The sequence below is a fragment of the Ambystoma mexicanum genome, chromosome 4q (assembly GCF_040938575.1).
Source record: "Ambystoma mexicanum isolate Mex_15411 chromosome 4q, UKY_AmexF1_1, whole genome shotgun sequence".
NCBI classification, from domain to species: Eukaryota; Metazoa; Chordata; class Amphibia; order Caudata; family Ambystomatidae; genus Ambystoma; species Ambystoma mexicanum.
In genome coordinates, this window is record NC_090928.1 from 935,163,555 (window position 1) to 935,186,758 (window position 23,204).

Here is a 23,204-nt window from a genome sequence, read left to right on the forward strand (position 1 = left end):
TTGCTGCACTGCATATTACAACTGCAACAGGTGTCATCCTGGGATCTGGTGATGGAGAGGGAGTAAAGGTGGCCTGTTATATGGATTTGTGTTTTCAACAAGTGCAGGTGCTTCCCTTCAAAACAATTAAAGGTTTTACAAAGGAACATGGTAAGAGGGGAAAAGGAGGGCATCTCTGAAGTCTACATTCTCACCACCTTTCCCATCGAATGCCGAAAAAGGAACACAATTTACACTTTCGTGCATACAAAATGTTCAGTAGTGGTGTCAAACACTACTGTAGATAAACCATTTCCATCTTCACAGTAGAGGTGGAAATGGCTGTAAAAATGCTGAAAAGGACACCTTTCATGTTACCACCGACGAAGATGGCATTTCTGAAATAACTTCAGAGGCATTCCAGAAATGCCACCCACGTAGTTGCAAACTCTGAATTGGCCGGATCCGAAATACCAATGGCGGAGTTAGCAAATTTTCCCAGCGGTATTTCATAAAACAATCTGCCCGACTCTGAATGCCCTGCTTAGTTTGTTCGGGGTGCTATTAAATTCTTTTTGTAATGAACTCACAAGTGATCAAGAAATTCACCAGAACAGAGGTACACCAGTCTTACAGTCTCTAATGATATGGGCGCTGACTTCGTTGGCAAGTAGGATTCAGGCTGAGGATTGCAACAGACCAAAGGTTTATGGGCCATAGCGGAAGCCAACATGGCTTTGAATGTGCTCCCAAGTTGCATTTTACTGTAAAGTTTTGCTGCACTGCATATTACAACTGCAACAGGTGTCATCCTGGGATCTGGTGATGGAGAGGGAGTAAAGGTGGCCTGTTATATGGATTTGTGTTTTCAACAAGTGCAGGTGCTTCCCTTCAAAACAATTAAAGGTTTTACAAAGGAACATGGTAAGAGGGGAAAAGGAGGGCATCTCTGAAGTCTACATTCTCACCACCTTTCCCATCGAATGCCGAAAAAGGAACACAATTTACACTTTCGTGCATACAAAATGTTCAGTAGTGGTGTCAAACACTACTGTAGATAAACCATTTCCATCTTCACAGTAGAGGTGGAAATGGCTGTAAAAATGCTGAAAAGGACACCTTTCATTTTACCACCGACGAAGATGGCATTTCTGAAATAACTTCAGAGGCATTCCAGAAATGCCACCCACGTAGTTGCAAACTCTGAATTGGCCGGATCCGAAATACCAATGGCGGAGTTAGCAAATTTTCCCAGCGGTATTTCATAAAACAATCTGCCCGACTCTGAATGCCCTGCTTAGTTTGTTCGGGGTGCTATTAAATTCTTTTTGTAATGAACTCACAAGTGATCAAGAAATTCACCAGAACAGAGGTACACCAGTCTTACAGTCTCTAATGATATGGGCGCTGACTTCGTTGGCAAGTAGGATTCAGGCTGAGGATTGCAACAGACCAAAGGTTTATGGGCCATAGCGGAAGCCAACATTACCACCTGGAGTCATCGAGTCTGTCATGTAAATATGGACTTTGCCACTGGGCAGCATGAAAATGCGCCTGTGGCATAGGCTCCATTCTCGCTCCATGTGGAGGCCCACATGTGAAGGCCACCCAGACGAACCTGCAACATTTCCGAAATCAAGACGACTGATTCACTCCATATACAGAGAAGCCAGACAGGCTTTTCACCACTCTGCCTATTTGAGGAAGGATGGAAATTGTCTTTATTTAATCCTTTTTTTGCATTTTACAGCTCTGGCCCAGAGAGCAATATCCCAGCCTGTCTGGGGGGCCAATTTCCCCCTTGTCCCCCTTCCCAGTCTGCCCCTGCCAGGGGTAAATAGTGCCCAAAATTTTAACTCTCTGGGGTGGGTTGGCATAACAAATGTGAAGGCTAGTGTTCTAGCGACAACTGCATAACAAATATGGCCGCGCATGTGATAGAAACAGCAAAGTTAGTTCACGCCTACTTGGATCAGATATATTGTTCAGACATCAAAGGCGCACTTAACAGAAAAGAGATGAAAGGCATTTGAAAAGAGGACCCAGGAACTAAATCAAAAGCTCTGACAACAATGCAGAAATGCACCCACGCCTGAGAGCATTCAAACACTATAAAGCACGCACTACAGCAGATTCCGGTGCACTCAGCTGTGACATCCCAGTCTGTTGGCACCAGTGGCCAGAAATCACATAGCCTGAGCTACGATAAGCAGCCAAAGCCTTCTGCCTCTTGGCCACAAAGGTCCCAACCATCTGTAAGCACAGGGACAAAGCACGGAACAATTAGCTTCGAGTTGTAAGAATGAGCCAGACACGAATTCATTTTAGCCACATTATTTATATTTTTTACAAAAATAATTTTACAAAAACAAAAGTAACAAAAGAAAATCTGAATGTACAAACGACTGTACAAAACATCATGACAATGGTCACATTTAGCATTATTGGTTAATTGCTTTCATTGAAAGCAAGCACTCTAGACACACCATGCCTATAAATAGTCACTCACTTCCATTTTGTCACTAGTGAAGGCCGCTGTTCCTCCGCCGTCAGTGATTGTTAAAGCAGCATTGAGGATCAACTATCTGATTGCAAACATGAACAATAAAAGCGCCAAATGTCTCGCCACTGCAAGGAAACTTGTAGACTGTCTTGTTTCGAGTTAGTAGAGATGAATATTTTTAGCAGACCAGAGGCGAAGACAAACGCATTCTCCCAGAAAATGATTAATAAATTAAATTCGGCTTTGCCTAGTTAGAACACGCAATGACATTTTAAATACGACTCAGTTATGCTACATTCATAAGCATAACCAACGGATATCCGTGTAGGATACATATACCTTTATAAATATAAATGACCGGGTGTATGTTGCTTTACATAACAGCGGATACACGCTTTGGTTGTCCTCCATTTTACATCTGATTTTTGGCGTACAATTTGCAAGATTTTCGGTTGCTCAAATAAATATGCTACATGAATGGGGAAATTTGCTTCATCGACATGTTTGTGTGTATGTGTGATGGTTTCACGCTACACAAAAGCCACACACACACAGCTTTCCAACCAAAAATCCGATCAAAACAGTGCATCATTTGTTTTCTTAAAACAAAATATCCCATTTTCAGATTGTGGCGGTATTGCACACTCCTCCTGGTAGTTTAGGTACTTGTTAAGAGAACAGTTAACACTCTAGAGCGCAAAACGAATAATAGTGCAATTATCTTTCAATCCACAACTGCACCGTGCAGTTGATCTCAGTTTTATGCACAGCCTTGTCCTGCTGTTGCCCGGTACAGCCCGTGCACCCGTCAGCTTGTAACCTTCACGTATGTTGTCGTCTCAGGATTGGGCACAAGATGGCCGGAACCCGTCTTGAAGTAAACAAGATGTCGACCTAGAAAAATAGCAGAGAAATATGATGAAACGGCAGCCTTCACCATTGTTCACCATCGAAAGAAAAGAAACATAAGGTGCTCAATCTTTTTCTGTTTGTTCCTTTGCAAAGGAGTACTGCACAATTGAATTGCTTACTGGAGTGTGATAAAAACATGTCTAATCGTGCCATCGTGAGCCGGTGGGTGAATGTGGTCAGAACCTCTTGTAGTGCAAAACAAAACGTACACTAATGTACATGAAATGGTATCACTTTCATTAAAAACAAGTTTACTGATCTCATTTTCAACTAAATGAGGTCATTTTGATATCGATCGCAAATTACATTTAATTTGGTCTAGTTTTCATGTGTTGGGTTTTGATTTTATAGTAATATGTTCGGTATGAAAAAATAATGCAATGTTATATACCACAGCGATGTATCAGTAGCCCACACAGATCTGGTAGCTTTCCTAAATCCTTTCTTGTGTGCCATAGTGGGTGTGTGTGTGTGGTTTTGTCTAGTCTTATTTGGTCATGGCACATGTGTGCCCTGTGTCACAGATCTTTTCCTAATGAAACACATGAGAATCTAGAACACCAATAGCAAGGCCTCGCCTTGTGGTCTGCGTGAGAAAGAACAAAAGATGGCCAATAGCAAGGCCTCGCCTTGCGGTCTGCGTGAGAAAGAACAAAAGATGGCCAATAGCTAGGCCTCGCCTTGTGGTCTGCGTGAGAAAGAACAAAAGATGGCCAATAGCAAGGCCTCACCTTGTGGTCTGCTTGAGAAAGAACAAAAGATGGCCAATAGCAAGGCCTCGCCTTGTGGTCTTTGTGAGAAAGAAAAAAAGATGGCCAATAGCAAGGCCTCGCCTTGTGGTCTTCGTGAAATAACAAAAGATGGCCAATAGCAAGGCCTCACCTTGTGGTCTGAGTGAGAAAGAACAAAAGATGGCCAATAGCAAGGCCTCGCCTTGTGGTCTGCGTGAGAAAGAACAAAAGACGGCCAATAGCAAGGCCTCGCCTTGTGGTCTGTGTGAGAAAGAAAAAAAGATGGCCAATAGCAAGGCCTCGCCTTGTGGTCTACGTGAAATAACAAAAGATGGCCAATAGCAAGGCCTCACCTTGTGGTCTGTGTGAGAAAGAACAAAAGATGGCCAATAGCAAGGCCTCACCTTGTGGTCTGCTTGAGAAAGAACAAAAGACGGCCAATAGCAAGGCCTCGCCTTGTGGTCTGTGTGAGAAAGAAAAAAAGATGGCCAATAGCAAGGCCTCACCTTGTGGTCTGTGTGAGAAAGAACAAAAGATGGCCAATAGCTAGGCCTCGCCTTGTGGTCTGCGTGAGAAAGAACAAAAGATGGCCAATAGCAAGGCCTCACCTTGTGGTCTGCTTGAGAAAGAGCAAAAGACGGCCAATAGCAAGGCCTCGCCTTGTGGTCTGTGTGAGAAAGAAAAAAAGATGGCCAATAGCAAGGCCTCGCCTTGTGGTCTACGTGAAATAACAAAAGATGGCCAATAGCAAGGCCTCACCTTGTGGTCTGTGTGAGAAAGAACAAAAGATGGCCAATAGCAAGGCCTCGCCTTGTGGTCTGCGTGAGAAAGAACAAAAGATGGCCAATAGCAAGGCCTCGCCTTGTGGTCTGTGTGAGAAAGAAAAAAAGATGGCCAATAGCAAGGCCTCGCCTTGTGGTCTGCGTGAGAAAGAACAAAAGACGGCCAATAGCAAGGCCTCGCCTTGTGGTCTGTGTGAGAAAGAAAAAAAGATGGCCAATAGCAAGGCCTCGCCTTGTGGTCTACGTGAAATAACAAAAGATGGCCAATAGCAAGGCCTCACCTTGTGGTCTGTGTGAGAAAGAACAAAAGATGGCCAATAGCAAGGCCTCACCTTGTGGTCTGCTTGAGAAAGAACAAAAGACGGCCAATAGCAAGGCCTCGCCTTGTGGTCTGTGTGAGAAAGAAAAAAAGATGGCCAATAGCAAGGCCTCACCTTGTGGTCTGCGTGAGAAAGAACAAAAGATGGCCAATAGCAAGGCCTCGCCTTGCGGTCTGCGTGAGAAAGAACAAAAGATGGCCAATAGCTAGGCCTCGCCTTGTGGTCTGCGTGAGAAAGAACAAAAGATGGCCAATAGCAAGGCCTCACCTTGTGGTCTGCTTGAGAAAGAACAAAAGATGGCCAATAGCAAGGCCTCGCCTTGTGGTCTTTGTGAGAAAGAAAAAAAGATGGCCAATAGCAAGGCCTCGCCTTGTGGTCTTCGTGAAATAACAAAAGATGGCCAATAGCAAGGCCTCACCTTGTGGTCTGAGTGAGAAAGAACAAAAGATGGCCAATAGCAAGGCCTCGCCTTGTGGTCTGCGTGAGAAAGAACAAAAGACGGCCAATAGCAAGGCCTCGCCTTGTGGTCTGTGTGAGAAAGAAAAAAAGATGGCCAATAGCAAGGCCTCGCCTTGTGGTCTACGTGAAATAACAAAAGATGGCCAATAGCAAGGCCTCACCTTGTGGTCTGTGTGAGAAAGAACAAAAGATGGCCAATAGCAAGGCCTCACCTTGTGGTCTGCTTGAGAAAGAACAAAAGACGGCCAATAGCAAGGCCTCGCCTTGTGGTCTGTGTGAGAAAGAAAAAAAGATGGCCAATAGCAAGGCCTCACCTTGTGGTCTGTGTGAGAAAGAACAAAAGATGGCCAATAGCTAGGCCTCGCCTTGTGGTCTGCGTGAGAAAGAACAAAAGATGGCCAATAGCAAGGCCTCACCTTGTGGTCTGCTTGAGAAAGAGCAAAAGACGGCCAATAGCAAGGCCTCGCCTTGTGGTCTGTGTGAGAAAGAAAAAAAGATGGCCAATAGCAAGGCCTCGCCTTGTGGTCTACGTGAAATAACAAAAGATGGCCAATAGCAAGGCCTCACCTTGTGGTCTGTGTGAGAAAGAACAAAAGATGGCCAATAGCAAGGCCTCGCCTTGTGGTCTGCGTGAGAAAGAACAAAAGATGGCCAATAGCAAGGCCTCGCCTTGTGGTCTGTGTGAGAAAGAAAAAAAGATGGCCAATAGCAAGGCCTCGCCTTGTGGTCTGCGTGAGAAAGAACAAAAGACGGCCAATAGCAAGGCCTCGCCTTGTGGTCTGTGTGAGAAAGAAAAAAAGATGGCCAATAGCAAGGCCTCGCCTTGTGGTCTACGTGAAATAACAAAAGATGGCCAATAGCAAGGCCTCACCTTGTGGTCTGTGTGAGAAAGAACAAAAGATGGCCAATAGCAAGGCCTCACCTTGTGGTCTGCTTGAGAAAGAACAAAAGACGGCCAATAGCAAGGCCTCGCCTTGTGGTCTGTGTGAGAAAGAAAAAAAGATGGCCAATAGCAAGGCCTCACCTTGTGGTCTGTGTGAGAAAGAACAAAAGATGGCCAATAGCTAGGCCTCGCCTTGTGGTCTGCGTGAGAAAGAACAAAAGATGGCCAATAGCAAGGCCTCACCTTGTGGTCTGCTTGAGAAAGAGCAAAAGACGGCCAATAGCAAGGCCTCGCCTTGTGGTCTGTGTGAGAAAGAAAAAGAGATGGCCAATAGCAAGGCCTCGCCTTGTGGTCTACGTGAAATAACAAAAGATGGCCAATAGCAAGGCCTCACCTTGTGGTCTGTGTGAGAAAGAACAAAAGATGGCCAATAGCAAGGCCTCACCTTGTGGTCTGCGTGAGAAAGAACAAAAGATGGCCAATAGCAAGGCCTAACCTTGTGGTCTGTGTGAGAAAGAAAAAAAGATGGCCAATAGCAAGGCCTCGCCTTGTGGTCTGCGTGAAAGAACAAAGGAGGGCCAATAGCAAGGCCTCGCCTTGTGGTCTGAGTGAAAGAACAAAAGATGGCCAATAGCAAGGCCTCGCCTTGTGGTCTGAGTGAAAGAACAAAAGATGGCCAATAGCAAGGCCTCGCCTTGTGGTCTGAGTGAAAGAACAAAAGGTGGCCAATAGCAAGGCCTCGCCTTGTGGTCTGCGTGAAAGAACAAAAGATGGCCAATAGCAAGGCCTCTCCTCATGGTCTGAGTGGAAGAACAAAAGATGGCCAATAGCAAGGCCTCACCTTGTGGTCTGAGTGAAAGAAGAAAAGGTGGCCAATAGCAAGGCCTCGCCTTGTGGTCTGCGTGAAAGAACAAAAGGTGGCCAATAGCAAGGCCTCACCTTGTGGTCTGCATGAGAAAGAACAAAAGATGGGCAATAGCAAAGCCTCGCCTTGGGGTTTGCATGATAGAACGAAAGATGGCCAATAGCAAGGCCTCACCTTTTGGTTTGCATGAGAAAAAACAAAAGATGGCGAATAGCAAGGCTTCGCCGTGTGGTCTGCGTGAAAGAACAAAAGGTAACCAATAGCAAGGCCTCACCTTGTGGTCTGCGTGAAAGAACAAAAGAGGGCCAATAGCAAGGCTTCGCCTTGTGCTCTGTGTGAAAGAACAAAAGGTGGCCAATAGCAAGGCCTCGCCGTGTGGTCTGCATGAAAGAACAAAAGGTGGCCAATAGCAAGGCCTCGCCGTGTGATCTGCGTGAAAGAAAAAAAGATGGCCAATAGCAAGGCCTCGCCTTGTGGTCTACGTGAAATAACAAAAGATGGCCAATAGCAAGGCCTCACCTTGTGGTCTGTGTGAGAAAGAACAAAAGATGGCCAATAGCAAGGCCTCGCCTTGTGGTCTGCGTGAGAAAGAACAAAAGATGGCCAATAGCAAGGCCTAACCTTGTGGTCTGCTTGAGAAAGAACAAAAGATGGCCAATAGCAAGGCCTTGCCTTGTGGTCTGTGTGAGAAAGAAAAAAAGATGGCCAATAGCAAGGCCTCGCCTTGTGGTCTGCGCGAAATAACAAAAGATGGCCAATAGCAAGGCCTCACCTTGTGGTCTGCGTGAAAGAACAAAAGATGGCCAATGCAAGGCCTCGCCTTGTGGTCTGAGTGAAAGAACAAAAGATGGCCAATAGCAAGGCCTCGCCTTGTGGTCTGAGTGAAAGAACAAAAGATGGCCAATAGCAAGGCCTCGCCTTGTGGTCTGAGTGAAAGAACAAAAGGTGGCCAATAGCAAGGCCTCGCCTTGTGGTCTGCGTGAAAGAACAAAAGATGGCCAATAGCAAGGCCTCACCTCGTGGTATGAGTGGAAGAACAAAAGATGGCCAATAGCAAGGCCTCGCATTGTGGTCTGAGTGAAAGAACAAAAGGTGGCCAATAGCAAGGCCTCGCCTTGTGGTCTGCGTGAAAGAACAAAAGGTGGCCAATAGCAAGGCCTCACCTTGTGGTCTGCATGAGAAAGAACAAAAGATGGGCAATAGCAAAGCCTCGCCTTGGGGTTTGCATGATAGAACGAAAGATGGCCAATAGCAAGGCCTCACCTTTTGGTTTGCATGAGAAAAAACAAAAGATGGCGAATAGCAAGGCTTCGCCGTGTGGTCTGCGTTAAAGAACAAAAGGTAACCAATAGCAAGGCCTCACCTTGTGGTCTGCGTGAAAGAACAAAAGAGGGCCAATAGCAAGGCTTCGCCTTGTGCTCTGTGTGAAAGAACAAAAGGTGGCCAATAGCAAGGCCTCGCCGTGTGGTCTGCATGAAAGAACAAAAGGTTGCCAATAGCAAGGCCTCGCCGTGTGATCTGCGTGAAAGAACAAAAGGTGGCCAATAGCAAGGCCCCAACTTGTGGTCTGCGTGAAAGACAAAAGATGGTTCTTTATGCAGCTCGCTGTTTAAGATGTCAGTGCAAATTTCCTACACGCGGTTTTCATGTCTGCACACTGCCCGAATAGTTGCAACATGCATGATTACTTAAGGAAGAGCCGGAAGTGCCCTCTGCCCTGCCTGCAGGTGAGCATCTAGGTGGTCTGTGCATGGGCCATAGAGGTGTTTGTGTACAGAATGGAGAACGTGTGTGCATATAGTGGCAGGATATTTGGCCGGGGCTGTAGTATATACGTGGTTGTAGAGGTGTAGTGTTTTGTTGCTTGAAGTCTGTTGGGGGTGGTGTAAAATGCCCTGTGTGAGTGGCTTACTTGCTCTGCATGTGGAGTGTTTGAGCGCAGAAGGTGAAAGGTTAGTGGGTAAGATTAGAGAGCGCCAAAACACATCAGAGAGTGGAAATAGGTTATAAATCCATTCGCAATAGCGTGCCATGACTGGCTACATAGCGGGATCTTCCTACACACCACCCTTTGTAGTGTGGGCTACCGATGAGATTTAAAGTGGCAGAATTTTCGTACTTTTGGAAGTTGTGAGTACCATTTTTTTATGGAGTAAACAGGTAATTCTTACTCCCAATAGGGGAATTTTCAGGCGAATAAAAAAATACATTTTAATTCTAAAACATATCTTTTTGTAATCTACATTTTTTAAAAGTTGCATTTTCCTTTTCTGGGGCACTGCTCTGTTGGTTCCACTGATCGGACATGTTTGTGGGGCTGTGTAGAGCATTTGTTCTCCTTATTCTTTTTTTGTTGGGAGTATTTTGTTTGTTGTCAGGGTGGACCAGTGCTAGTAGGCCTCGTGTCTCTAGGGTTGTTGTACTACTGCAGCTAATGTCATGCTTGCTCATTTCCCACAAGCTAGATAGACTACCATAGCAATACATGTGGAGGATTCCATAGCAGTTCACAGTTATTCTGCATATGAGCAAAGAGTCGGCATGCAATAAGTGAGCCACTGCTGCACCTGCAATCAAATAAGAGGATGTTGCGGGACTATGAGGTCTAGGCAGGAACAACACGTTTAGCTCCAATCAGAATTGATTCAAGTGCATGCCATCCTCCCATTTCTGGGCAACAACTAGCATTCAACATATGGTACACATGGGTCGGATGCATAGAATGTATAGCAGGCTGCGGTATAGTTAAAAGAGCTTGGTGAAGAATGCTTCCAGTTCCCCGATATGGACCATGGACCAGGACATGGACAGTGACCCACTTGATATGATACCAGAAATAGACCGGGGATAGCCACTAAGGACAGAGATAACTAACACGCAGAAAGGGCCTAGTGCCATAACTTGCGATCAATAGGCCTATTTACATTGCACATGGGCGTGTGCCAATTTCTGGACGGATAGGTTGGGGTCTCTTGGTGAGGGACACTGAGGGCTGATGGGTGGAGCTTAAGTCTGTTTTTGAAGAGTTCCACTAATGGATTGGCGTCAATGACCGGGGAAGGGCATTCCATTGTCCCGGGGTGAGTAAAGCGGCAGGAATGAAGCGGGAGGGTGTACATGAGCCACGGGGGGGGGATAGAAAGGTTGAGGAGAGAGGTGGAACGGAGAGTTCGAGATGGAGAGTACGGAAAAGGGAAGACAGCAAGTCAGTGGGGGTAAGAGCATAACATGATGTGCATATTAAGAATAGGAAATTTGCAGGTACAGCAATCCGATGTGGTGTCGGTGTGCAGATGGGGGGCTGGGGGGTCTTTTAGGAATGTATAAGTCACGATAGTATGTTTCAGCGTGCACCAATCTGTTTTTGCATGTCATAAATCTCTCAATGTTCAATGATAAACTGGAGCAGAACAAAAAGGTCACATCGGATGGCGTGTCGGGCACTGCGAAGTACCAGCTGGGCTGCACCATGCTAAAACCTCTGCTTTAATTAATAGCATAATGCATTCTGGCCCAACACTAAAGATATTCCAGATTTGCAATGAATCAGTGCAAGTTAAGGGGCTGCAAGGCACGTCCGGTGGGATTGCAATTAATCCATCAATCCATCCACACGGCAGGGTTCATTTGAAACAATCTTTCAATGCAGTGTCATGTGTTGCTGTTTGCGGAGTCTGAACACTGCCGTCTGATCCCGGCCACTGGAGTACATAGACCCGCTAACAGCTGAGTGGGATCTCTTAGTAGTCACCAGGGCACACGTCGTAACTGATAGCAGGAAAGCACTGAACACATGTCAGCCTTTCTGTAGCAATTTAACCTCACCACCCTTAATGCCCCAGTACTGAAAGATGTGTTCCCCACACCAGACACTTGTGTGCCGGCCGGCTGAACAACATGCTCCAAAAACACTGTCAGCTGAAAAGCATCATAATCAGCATTACATTATGTGTTAAACATATAGAAATTGTTTAAGTTCACAGACTAATTATGTAGTTAGATATTTTACAATGCTATTCCTTTCACCACAAAACAGATACACTGACGTGGTCTTCATACATTCAGATACGATGTGATGTGGCATTTATGATGCGCCTGTACACAAGTGTTTCTAGGTTACAGTTCCTAACATGTATACACATTCTTCAAGGCAGTATTCCTGTCATCAAGTGGATGCCCAGTGCACGACCAACCACCATGTATTTATCTCATGAATGTCTTCACTGCAGACATGTTGTGCTTACTTGGCTTGGATTTCCTCTTCCGCCTGAGCAGGGCCCACCCACGGTCGGTGGAGGTTAATCTAGACCTGTGGCTTCCTGTTAGTGTGGGGAGGATGTTGTTGCAGCTGGGCCAGTCTGGGAGAGGTGGACTGGTTAAGCATTGCGTAATGACAGTATTCTTCCATTTCAACCTCTGTTACGAGGCTTCCTCCTCGCCTTTCTCCCACTGAGATTAGCCTTGGGTCTGGGGCTCCCAGATTGGGGTTTGCTGGTCAGGCTCTGCCCTTATCTGACACCAGCTGGATGTGTTTTCGGTCATGTTCCCTGGTACCCAGTCTGCTGCACCCATTTACGTCTGTCCTCTGATTCCGTTGTTCTGGGATAGTCTTATCCTTTTTTCCCTCCCTGGTGGTTAACTTGGAGTGCGAGTATTTGTGTAGAGTGGTGAATCTGATCTAGTTATGTAGACTTCCTTGCACCTGGATTGTCCTCCTCACACCACACTTAACAAATGGCCTGGGGGTAGTTGGGTGTCCTTGTTCTCTCGCTCTGGTGGCGTGAGGGCATTTCACATGGACCAAATCTTGTCCTGTTAGGACTAGTTGTAGTTCCCGTGGCAGCAATCCATATGGTGCATGGGGGTTTGAGGCCTAATGGGCTTCCGTGGCTGGAGTACATCACATGGTTCCACTCATGGGATGCATTGGGAAATGGGCCTGCTTCCCATATGAGCACTTTGTCTGCCCTCAAAGGTCAGGAATTGCAGTCACAGGTTCGAAGCTTGGTGCAGGAATTTTTAGCGATTCCTATGGGTGGTGTCTTCATGAGCTTTGGGGTGCACTACAGCCATTCGAGACTTGGGGTGTGTGACAAGGCCAATAACATGTCCTTGGAGGGCGGGGCCTACCAGGGAGGATTACAGAGCCAGTCCTACCCCTGAGGTTGATGGTGGCACTGGAGAGGGCCCCAATCATCCACTTGTGTGCCAGTTTGGATCGTTACAGAACCATGTCTCCAGCCTTGCCTCTGAAAACATTTACTCGCCAGTTTTCTCTACCCCAAATATGAGGAGCGTCCTCAATTCTGGGGGGCGTTTCCGTGATTGTAGTTTGCCCGGTATCTATACCCTTTTAGCAACCTAGCGTGGGGGAGCAAACAGGTGGCTAGGAACGTGGGCTTTAACCGTCAGTAAAAGATGACAGCCGGCTCCCCCCACCACCATCTTTCCCCCACCCTCCGTCCCCGCCGCACCTTCCGCTCTGCTCCCAACAGCCGCCATGGAAAAGGAAGAGGAGCCCCACATGGAGCCCAGCCTTCCCTTTCCATGGCAGCCATCTTTGTAAAGTATTTTCCTTCCTTCAACGGGACACGCACGGCGTCCTGTTGAACGAAGGAAAATCCTTTTTTTTTGTATCCCGGGTTACTGCTTTGGCAACCCGGGTGCTAATAGCCTTAATCCCCCAAGGGCTGGAATGGGAGTTAATGCCCCAGAGCCCTCGTTATCATGCCAAGTGAATAACTTGGGCTGCCGTGCTCTTACCCCCTGTTCAAGCCCTTGGAATGGGAGATTAACGCCACAATATGTAGTGGGTTATGCAACCTGCAAATAAGCAGAACTATTAAGGGTTTTAGTTGCATCCCTGGCTTTTTGCGCACAGATAGTTATGCTGCATTGGGTGGGTAGGAAGCAGGAGGGAGTCAGGGGAAGAGTGACTTGTTTTGGGAAGATTAGGGATTCCTGCGCTCAGCCTGGTACTCACTTTTGGTAGTTATTCTTCAGGGATGAATTCAACACCTGGGTTGGATTGGAGGATGTGGGAATCACTGTATGTCATTAGATCTTGCTTTGGACAAAGCACAGAAGCTCGCTCCAAGCATTCAAATGATAGGACCAGGATACAAGAGGAAGAGGGATTCTTTTAGGTTCGGGGTGCATGACTCGGATACAGTCGTATATACTGCATGCAGAGGGATATGTTAGGGGCACAAGATTGAATGGGATTTCAACATACACTGAGTCATTTCCGGTTCCATCATTGGAAAGTGGAATGTTATGCCTGGATAACTGACTGTGGGGCAGAGTTTAGCAAGGTGCTGAGGGGCAGGGTTGTTCAATGGGTTGATGTGAGTCTCAAAAGCTGAGTTTGCAGGGTATGCCTAATTCCTGCTTCCACCTAGTGGTGCAAAAGGATCACAAAGTGGCACGTTGGCAGTCATAACCAAGACACAGATATTTGTCAATATGTTTTGTATGAACCTGTTAGGAGCCACATGGTTGACATACAGCCTTCCAAGTAAAGTCACAACCAAGAAGTAGATCACACTGTAGACTTGGTTTAGGATCTTACTGGCGCTGAACATATAAACAATAAACATGCATGTTTCATGGCAACACAACTGCTCTATTTTCTTATTTTATTTGCATTTTTAACTTGCAGGTATCCATGTTTTGCCAGGAACAGCAACTTTTTTGTTTGTGTGTCATATTGACTTTGCAGTGTTGATCTGCATTTATTGTAGGCCACAGGTGTGACTGAAATACTTTGGGTGGAGAGTTTGCTTCATATTTTGTGACCTGTATGGCTCTACTTTTTGAATGCAAGTACCGCTGCATGTGTCGCTTAACACAATGATCAGTAATCAGGACCCGCCTTGATAAGTCACAGACACACAGAATGATAAACAGAAGGATCATTCATGAGTGATGGATTGGTAGCAAAAGATAAATTGTGTGTCTTTGGTGAAAAGGTAGTTTGAGAAGCCTAAGGAAGAGATTATTTTAACAAGAGAATACGTGTAGAGTATGAAGACTAGTGGAGCAGGAACAGAGCCCTAGGCAACTCTTTCTGGGAATGATGTGCTAGTGAAAGTGGTGGAGGCAGTGTTCAAAGAGTTAGAAAAGTACCCGTCTTACAGGTAGGCAGAGATCCAGTCAAAGGGAGAGTCATGGATGCCAATGTTAGAGGCGAGTCGGACAGAGGTGTCAGTGGCCTGGAAGAGATTAAGGAGAATTGAGGTGGCTTGGAAGGATGAGCAGTAGTTAGAAAGCTGGAGTCGTGGGCAGAATGTCATTTCCCTGGCAAACCAATGGAGAAACCCAGATTGCAGAGGTTTGCAGAGTCCACTGGTATCTAGGTAAGTAGCAATCTGCTTAAACACTCCATGCTCTAGTATTTCGGAATAGTGTTGCCAACGAGACAAGCAAATAGATGGCACAGTTTTTGTGATCAGCAGAAGTTTGTATTTGGCATGTGTAGGACAGACACATACTGTCCTACACATACACATTGCAAGCAGCGAAAAGACCCAGAAGCAAGAGAATGGTTAAAGTGAGGGGAGAGGTAGAAGCAGGTTGGGGGTGCTAGTTCCTTGATTACCTCTGAGGCACCAGGTCCACTTGAGCACAAGATGGGTTGGCCACAAGGAGAAAGTGTGCGCGATTGGTTGGAGTAACAGGAGGCAAAGATAGTAGAGACGAAAGGGTAGAGGTAAACGGTGATGGGGAGAAGGTGCGAGAAGCGATAGTAGGGCAGTCCTAGTGTGTCCTATTTTGGAGAGCTAAGATTAGCAATAGGGGAAACGTGATTGGCTGAGAGAGAACAAGATGTTGCAGGGGCCGTAGGGCTGAGCATGGCCTGGAGGAAGAGGAGTGTTTGGTGGCATGTAGTGAGAGAGGATATAAAGGTGGAACCGCGTTGGGACTTTGCTGAGTGCCACAAAATCGAGAAGTAAGAATGGACTCCATGTCAGAGGCAGTGCGACTGGAGAGCTGAACTGGAAACAGCGCCTCCAGTGGATGCCCATGCTCATCCCCAGCTGGCGGTTGAGGGATGCAATTGTATTTTTAAAACTAAGTGCTATGTGTTAATGGCTGAAAGACATAATTATTGATGCAAAGGCTCTGCTTATTAAAATGTTTGTATGGTACGCTGTGGAAATTATGGACCTCATTGTGAGATCTGCAGTGGTGGTAAAATAAGACAGTACTACCATTACAACCGATTTTATCCCTCTGCCTGAAAACTCCTAGGCGCGAAAAACTTTCCTACTAATGAGTGGTGGTTCTACCTCTACTGCAAATAGTGAAATGGTGCTGGTGATATTACCATCTGCGATAATACTACCATTCCCTAAAGAAGTCTTCTGGAGAGTAACACACACCTATAACTAGGCAGAGATTCACCATTACCACATGCGGCAATGCTGATTGGATTCAGATTGCCGGTATTAGCCCTGCTAATAAAGCCAAACTCGTAATCAGGCGCTAGGACAGGCATCCTAAGAGTTTAGACCTGCCCTGCTCTTTTGATAATTGAGACTTAGAACTGGAGTAGATACGTTCATCTCTGCTTGAGTGCCACGCTAATTTTAACAGATGGCAATTTCGTTTACTGCATATGCCGCCCACCTTTAACAGCACGTGTGATGTAACCGGGATGCTTGCATTGAAGTGCAGATGGAACCCGGCGAAATCCCAGCACGGGATGATGTATTTTCAGATTTAGTAATCCAAAGTAGGATTAGTAGTACCCAGGAGGACTAAAATCAAACTTTCTATGTTCTTATCCCCAAGGTCGCAGTTGAGAGAATGAGCTTATGTGTTTAATATTGTAGCCGATCTGCAGAGAGACATGAACAAGCTGCCGGGCTTGAGCGGAAATGCCCAAGGAAGCAATGTTCAAAGTAAGGAAAGTGAGGACATGAAAATTAACACAAGACCTCAAAAGGAACATCAAAAAGGAGAAATGAGCAGCAAACACCTTGGCGAAATGATCTATATGCCGTAAACAAAACAGAGTGAATGCCTTTATTAGACCATTTTGGCGAATAATCCATCCCTTTTACCTGCCCGCCTTCAGCAAATTTGGCTTTTCAGCAATTTTGCCCCTAAATCCAATTTTCTGCCTCTGAGCCATTCTAAAATCCATTGAATCTCTTTGATGTAGAATGATTCATCAGAAAAGAACATCTCTTTTATTCTGTTCCACGTCCGTGCTGGCAGGCAGCTGCTTGCCAGTGCCTGCTGCTCATTAGGTTCAAAGCGGGCACTCAGAAATTTACACACACCAGCAGTTTCAATGTTTAAGGAGCATATTGCTGTTCTCGTAAAAAAAACTAAAAAAACTCTTGGTACAGCATCACTTCTGCAGTAATTACCTGTCCACGTTGTCTGGTTGGTCCACACAAAGGCGTTGCATTGGGAATGATTCTCGCAGACATCTATGGCTTCGGCGACATCAAACACTGAGAGCAGACAGCCTTTATGATGGTAAGATGGCCAGCACCTGTAATCCTCGTCAGGAATAGAAACTTCAGGCACCCGTCTGAACTCTGAAATAGATGACAGTGATACCTTAGAATCAATGACACTCATTGAAATAGATGACAGGCTTCTGAGATCCCATGGGCTCATGGAAATAGATGACAGGCTTCTAAGATCCTATGGCGCTCATTGAAATAGATGACAGGCTTCTGAGATCCCATGGCACTCATTGAAATAGATGGCAGACTTCCTGGATCTAGTGACATTCATTGAAATAGATAACAGACTTCTTAGATCATACACTACCCAATCAAATGAAGACAGAGACATCAACGATTCAATGGCAGTCAATGTGTTATTAGACCATAAACACATCACAGAAACCATCCTTTGCTAAATGTTGGAAATGTACTGGTAAGGGAACAGTGCACAATATTTGAGAAAAATAACTGTTTTGTTTAATTCCTGTTTTCCCATAATCCGTTTGTCGAAATGCATAGCTATGCAATTGTTGTACCGTGTGTTTCAATTAAATATCAATGTTTGGCAGACAAATTGCATTAAACTGTTTTTGTAAATGTGCCACTTATGGAGAGCTGCAGAGCTCATGAATTTGGGGGTGATGATGGTGGCATGTCGTGTACTGCAGTGGCAAGGGGACGGCACTATCTTGAAGGATGGCCCCTCAGAAGGAATGCCGGGTGCCAACAGGACTTCCCGCATCAGTGAAGGACAAACAGGTTATGAGGTGGTCAGGATGGCTGATGGAGGTGGGGAAACATATTTAAAGGTGTATTCATGATTTTTGAAGCCCAGGCCAGAGACCTTAAAGAACATCATCCATGTTCGGATATTCCTTGTGCTGGAAGAGCTTGTGTTGCCTAGCTGAATGATACCACTGTTGACTTTCCTTCATGGCAATGATGCAGTCCTCCAAAAGTGGAGGAGCAGAGAAGTGATGTTGGGCACTAATCCTGCATCATTTCCCACAGCTGCTTCATATTTTCTCAATGTATTGTTTTCAGTCATTTGGTTCTGCTGCCCTAACATGCGTGCATTAAATGTCGTAAAATCTATGTATTCACGGAATTGATTACCCTCCAACAGGCAAGGAAACGCTATTGTTTTAGGTCTTCGTGGAAGTTCAGAGCCTGCAATTTCACACCCCTGAGAAAGCACCAAGGGTAAAGAGCTTGGAACACTTTGGTGCATCTTGATGCAACACTGCCCTGGCACTCTCCACCCTCCCTGTTTCCAGGAGAAGGGTACTGGAGAGAGCCTGCACACAACAGGATCTGCTCATGACATCAAATGACCCCAGCTTTAAGAGCAACATCTCAAAGACAATCTATGACAAGGTTTGAGATCAATTGTTTGAACAACATAAATAAATAACAGAACCCACAATAGCCTCACACATTGTTTGATTTCAATTGTTTGAACAGCATAAATAAATAAGTAACAGAACCCACAATAGCCTCAGATATTCACATGGAACCAATGTCGGACTACGACAAAAATAGTTCCGGAACAAAAAATAGATATCCCATTTATTTCGTGAGTCTTCAGGAAAAAACTCGTTCAGTGGCATCTGGATGGACATTTTGGGGTCATATTTTGTGGAAATTGTGCCTGTTAAAGCACATTAGTTTAGTAACTTCTCTTAATTATTCTTCATTTTTTAACTTTCAGCTGCAGAGGGGACAAGACCATTAATGATCTCACATTGGCCCAGAAAACTGTCCGTCAACAGCCTGATGGGCCGTCCCGTGGGACATTGTCTCATTGCCCTGCGCGTCAGTCCGAGCCTGCAAGGAAGACATAAATGTTTTGATCTAAGTGTGGGTAAATCGCGAAAATATGTACGGTCTGCAGGAGAAGCAAGGATTTGGGCAGAGGTGATGGGCTTGCTGGCCCCCATCTAATATCCCTATTATCTAATCATAGATCTAATCGTGAAACTCGTCCGTGTGGTAGCAGCAACATAGAGGGCCTGCTTTACAAAAGCGTTTTCCAATCGCGCAATCCCATTGGGGAGATGCTTTGTAAATCAGGCCCGGAGAGTGTGTGCAATGCCAGAGAGCCATTGCTGGGTTGCACGAAGCACGTTACAGCTAAATATCCACACTATAGCATGCGTCCGCTACTGCAATCTGGTGGGCAGGCTTTGATGCGGGCTCTGTGCCTCCTCGCTGCCCGGGTGGAATGTGGCATTAAATCGGCGGCCGCTAATGAAGTAACATGGTGTCCCCGTTCTGAGGAGCGAGCAGGGCAGGGCTGTCAGTGGGCGACGTGATCAAGCGTTGCCGGCCCTCCCCCCTAATCTGCAGAGCAAGCCGCGCTGCTTCTGGCTCCTTCGGAACATGAATGAAAAACAGCTTTTTAATTAGGGAAGTCTCGTTTTTCCTCCAGTTGGATTAACACAAAAGGGGAGTTGCGTGCCGGGCCTCTGGGACATGAATACATGAAGCATGTCAGTTTCATTCTCTCACAGCTCGTCTGCGCGGCACTGCGGGATTGCTCGACCCCCGCACTCCCACCCCCCTCCCCCAAGCACCTTCACTTCTGTTCCGCCTCGATTTCTCATTCTCCGGTTTTCACTACGCTACTCTCTTGCTCTGTCTCCCCCTGCCACCCCCAGCCTCACTGCTTCGCCCTCGTCTTGCACTCTGACCCACTGTATCTGTGTCTGGCACTCTCTGACGTCTTTCTGTCTCTATTTCTGTCTCAGTCATTTCTCTTGATCTCACTGACTCCCTCTGAATCTCCCACGCTCACTTTCACTCTCAGTCTTGCTCCATCCCAGCATCTCTGTCTCTGTGTATGTGGCTCCGTTTTTCTTGGTCTCAACTCCATACCCTTGTCTGTCTTTCCTTCTCTCGCTGTTGGTCTTGCTTTTTGTTTCTCCCTCTTTCTCGTTGCATCTCTCATTGTATGTATAGTCTTTCACTCAGGCTTATACTCGCTCTCTTTCACTCTGCGTCTCTCCTTTTTTCTCGCTTTCTGTCTTCTGTCTGTCTCTAGCTCTCCGTCTTGTTGTCACTTTGGTTCACCCTGTCTCCTTTTATCTCTATCGCACTCTGTCTTGTCTCTCCCAGTTTCTCTGTTTCGGTCTCGCTCTTTCTTGTTTATCTTTCTCTCTCTGTGTCTTTGTCTCAATCTTTCTTGCTCTCCCTCTCTGTCTCCTCAGCCCCGTCTTTGGGCTCCTTCGGTTCTGTGTTCACACACCTCCATCAGCAAATGTAAGTGAACACTTCTGAATGGAATGTGTGAGCTGCCAGACAGAGACTGGGGTGACTGCCTGAACAAACGATGACTCCACTCAGTCATATTCTGGTCAACCACTCGACGTGAACCATTCAGTCGAAATCGCGCGTTAATCACGGTACCAAGATGGCGCCCATTTGGAAAGATGCCTGCAACCTGGCTGACAGGATATCCGGTAATAATGTCCCCATACATAATGTCGCCGGGAAAAGCCATTGGTGACATTATATATGGTGACATTAGGTATGGGGACCGGTTGCTGGGATATCCCTGCTCCCCTTGTTAAAAAAACCAAAAACAGGGGTTGCGGGCGGTTCCCCCGCATGTTCAATGTAGTAATGTCTCCGCAAAAAACAGCTGACAGGCCATTTAGTGTGGAAGTTGTAAATGAAAATGTTTCAAGCAAGTATATGTAAGTAAGGCATTGGTGTCATTGTGCATTGCTTAATTGTGCATACAGTGCACTATTTGTGTAATTTCCAGGTTTTCTTTCAGGTAGAAATGACCGTTGGCACCAGTGACTAACATGATGAACGTTTACTGCTGCTGCTTACTTGTGTATTTATTCATTTCGGACTTGCACGCTGCAAATCATGCCACTTTGCCACCGCATTCGTGAGTGAATATCTGCGGAAGGGTTTTTAAAAGATAGGGCGACCTTCGTGCTTCACACGGGGTTGCAGATGCTTTGGAGGTCAAACGAGACAACCCGTGAACTGTAAACTTTGAGGCAGGGGTGAGTGTGCAACTGAGTTTCAGCCCTTTCTGCATTAGATGTTGTGGGGGCGGTAAGAGGGCTGTTTGTAAAAGGAAGGGAAAGTTGAAATGTTGCTGTACGTCAATGGCACTTTAGGCCCAGTTTATTGAGGTCTGAGGAGATAAGTGACCTACACAAACTGGCGAAATTAGTCCGCTTCTAACTCCGCTGCCCACATGTGGAGAAGCCCCAATGTGTGGTATGGGGCAGAGCCACCATCATTGGGGAACCTGGACTGTTCTTCACTCAGGGCACCTTTGACACCACCAGAGCGTGGGGATTTTTGCCATGCCATGTCACCATTCCGAAACAGGCCTGTGGTCTCAATGTCACGGATGCAAGTGCTGTTCTATATTGTTGCCCTAGATTAGAGGCTAGGGGCCCGATTCATGGAAAAGTGTTCATATATCCCGCAAAGGCCGCGCGCCGAGAACAACACTGCAGGAGCCTGCACATAGCGTACACCAAGTATTCATGGAATTATGTGTGCAAATTAACCGTTTATGCAAGTCGCGGCCGGAAAACGCCCCCGGCACACCCCCAACTCAAAGCAAAAGCAGCCAGAACAGCTACATTTGCATGCCCCTCCGGACACGAATACACGCACCCTTCAAACAGTGCATGGGGTCCACACAAATAGAACAGCACTGACTCCTGAAATGTGGGCGTGAATACATACACCCTTCAAACAGTGGGTGAGGTCCACACAAATAGCACAGCACTGACTCCTGAAATAAAGTGTATTGACATCCTCCTGCAAAAGGGTGTCTTTTGTTAAACACTCTTAGTTCTAAAAGGTTTTTATAATTAGCCAGCAATGCCATAATAAAATCTGTTCTCTTGGCAAATGCATATTTGGTCAGTGCACTTTCTCCATTGTGAAAGACAATTTGAATTGAATTTGCACATTTCGTTTTGGGGTCGGTTCAGTTACTGTGACGTCACTTCCCTATGCGTGTGTCAGAGTCTCCCCCAACTATTTTTTTAAGACTTGAGCCCTGGCCCATTTGCTGGCCCACATAATCCCCCTGGCGTTGACTTCCTGTTGCAAGTTTGGGAGTAGAGAGGGTGGATCTGCAGTTTTGGCAACAAAGTCTTCTGATGGCCCTGGACTGTGCCCGCATAGTTGTGTGAGGGCTGGCAACGTTTTAGGGCGTCCTTCAATCACGTGGGTGAAGAATGCACATGGAAAGTGGTGGGCCTGCAAGGCATGTTTTCGATTGTCAGGGATGATAAACAGAGGTAACGCTCTTTGTGCGCATGTCTGTTTCATTGGCAGGTGTCTGGAGAGATATGTCTGCACTGCACTTGCACTTTTGCCTGGCCTCTTCTTGTACAGGCCAGACACAAGACACGTGTACGTGCGTCACAGGGGCACTCGTTGGTTATTAAGGGCCCAGCCCAGGTTGCACCCGTCTCTTCCCTGGAACACCCCGGAAATGCCTACATGTCATCTGGGCAGAAACTGCCGGTGCAAAGACATTTGCGCACGTCGCTTCCATTTTCACACTCTGGCGACACACACATTGCTTGTGTTTCACGCGTGTGTGTACCCATAGCACACGGAAGTCAGAAAATGCGCTCATGTATCAAGTCGTGTGCTGGGCTGTCTTTCTTTCCCTTGGCCCGTCTCTTTATCTGCCAGCCTCCCTCGCACGCACATCGTCAGCAACTCTCTCATTATTTCTCCTTTCCATATTAAGCCATTTCTCTTCATGTACAATCTTCCATAAATATTGTTCATCGTTTCCCCTTGTATACACAATGGCACTTAAAATAACCGGCCGCTTCAAAAGCAGCCGTGGAACGAGGTGCTCCGTCCTGCCAACAATGTCGACTTACTTAAAAATAGTTGGCGGTATGTGAAGGCTTCCAGTCCTAAATCACAACTTTAAAAGGTCACGGGTTGGCTCCATTTCCAGACTAATGGGGTCCAAAACCAATATATACTTGCCTATCACTATAAATGCGCTCATAAATCCGCACTTCCTGTCCGTCGATGTTGTAAGAAAGCTGCAGGAAAGGGCGGCCATGGAGCGGAGTCCACGAATTTTCTTTCGCACCCGTCAGTAACTTCTAATTGCCACCCCTCTATTCTTCATAGGTTGGACGTTCCTTGTTGCGAGGAAGGATAAGAGCACTTCAAAAGTCCAGGGCGACTTGCCATTAGTCAAGGCACGTGATCTATCTACACGCTACTGTGTATGCCTTTTGGAATCAGTTTCCGGTTTCCTATTTTTTGTTTTTTTTATTTTTTCAT

The 23,204-nt window shown here is 46.3% G+C and overlaps 1 protein-coding gene across 1 annotated transcript in view; it reads right to left on the reverse strand.

The window, feature by feature from the left end:
• Positions 1-2,297: 2,297 nt before the first annotated feature.
• PKDCC (protein kinase domain containing, cytoplasmic) overlaps positions 2,298-23,204 on the reverse strand; it is an 84,982-nt gene continuing 64,075 nt past the window's right edge. The window contains exons 6-7 of the mRNA XM_069608485.1: positions 16,815-16,988; positions 2,298-3,376 (exon numbers count right to left, since the gene is read on the reverse strand). Coding sequence (XP_069464586.1) covers positions 3,291-3,376; positions 16,815-16,988 — 260 coding nt within the window. The 3' untranslated portion in view covers positions 2,298-3,290. The remainder of the gene's footprint in view (positions 3,377-16,814; positions 16,989-23,204) is intronic.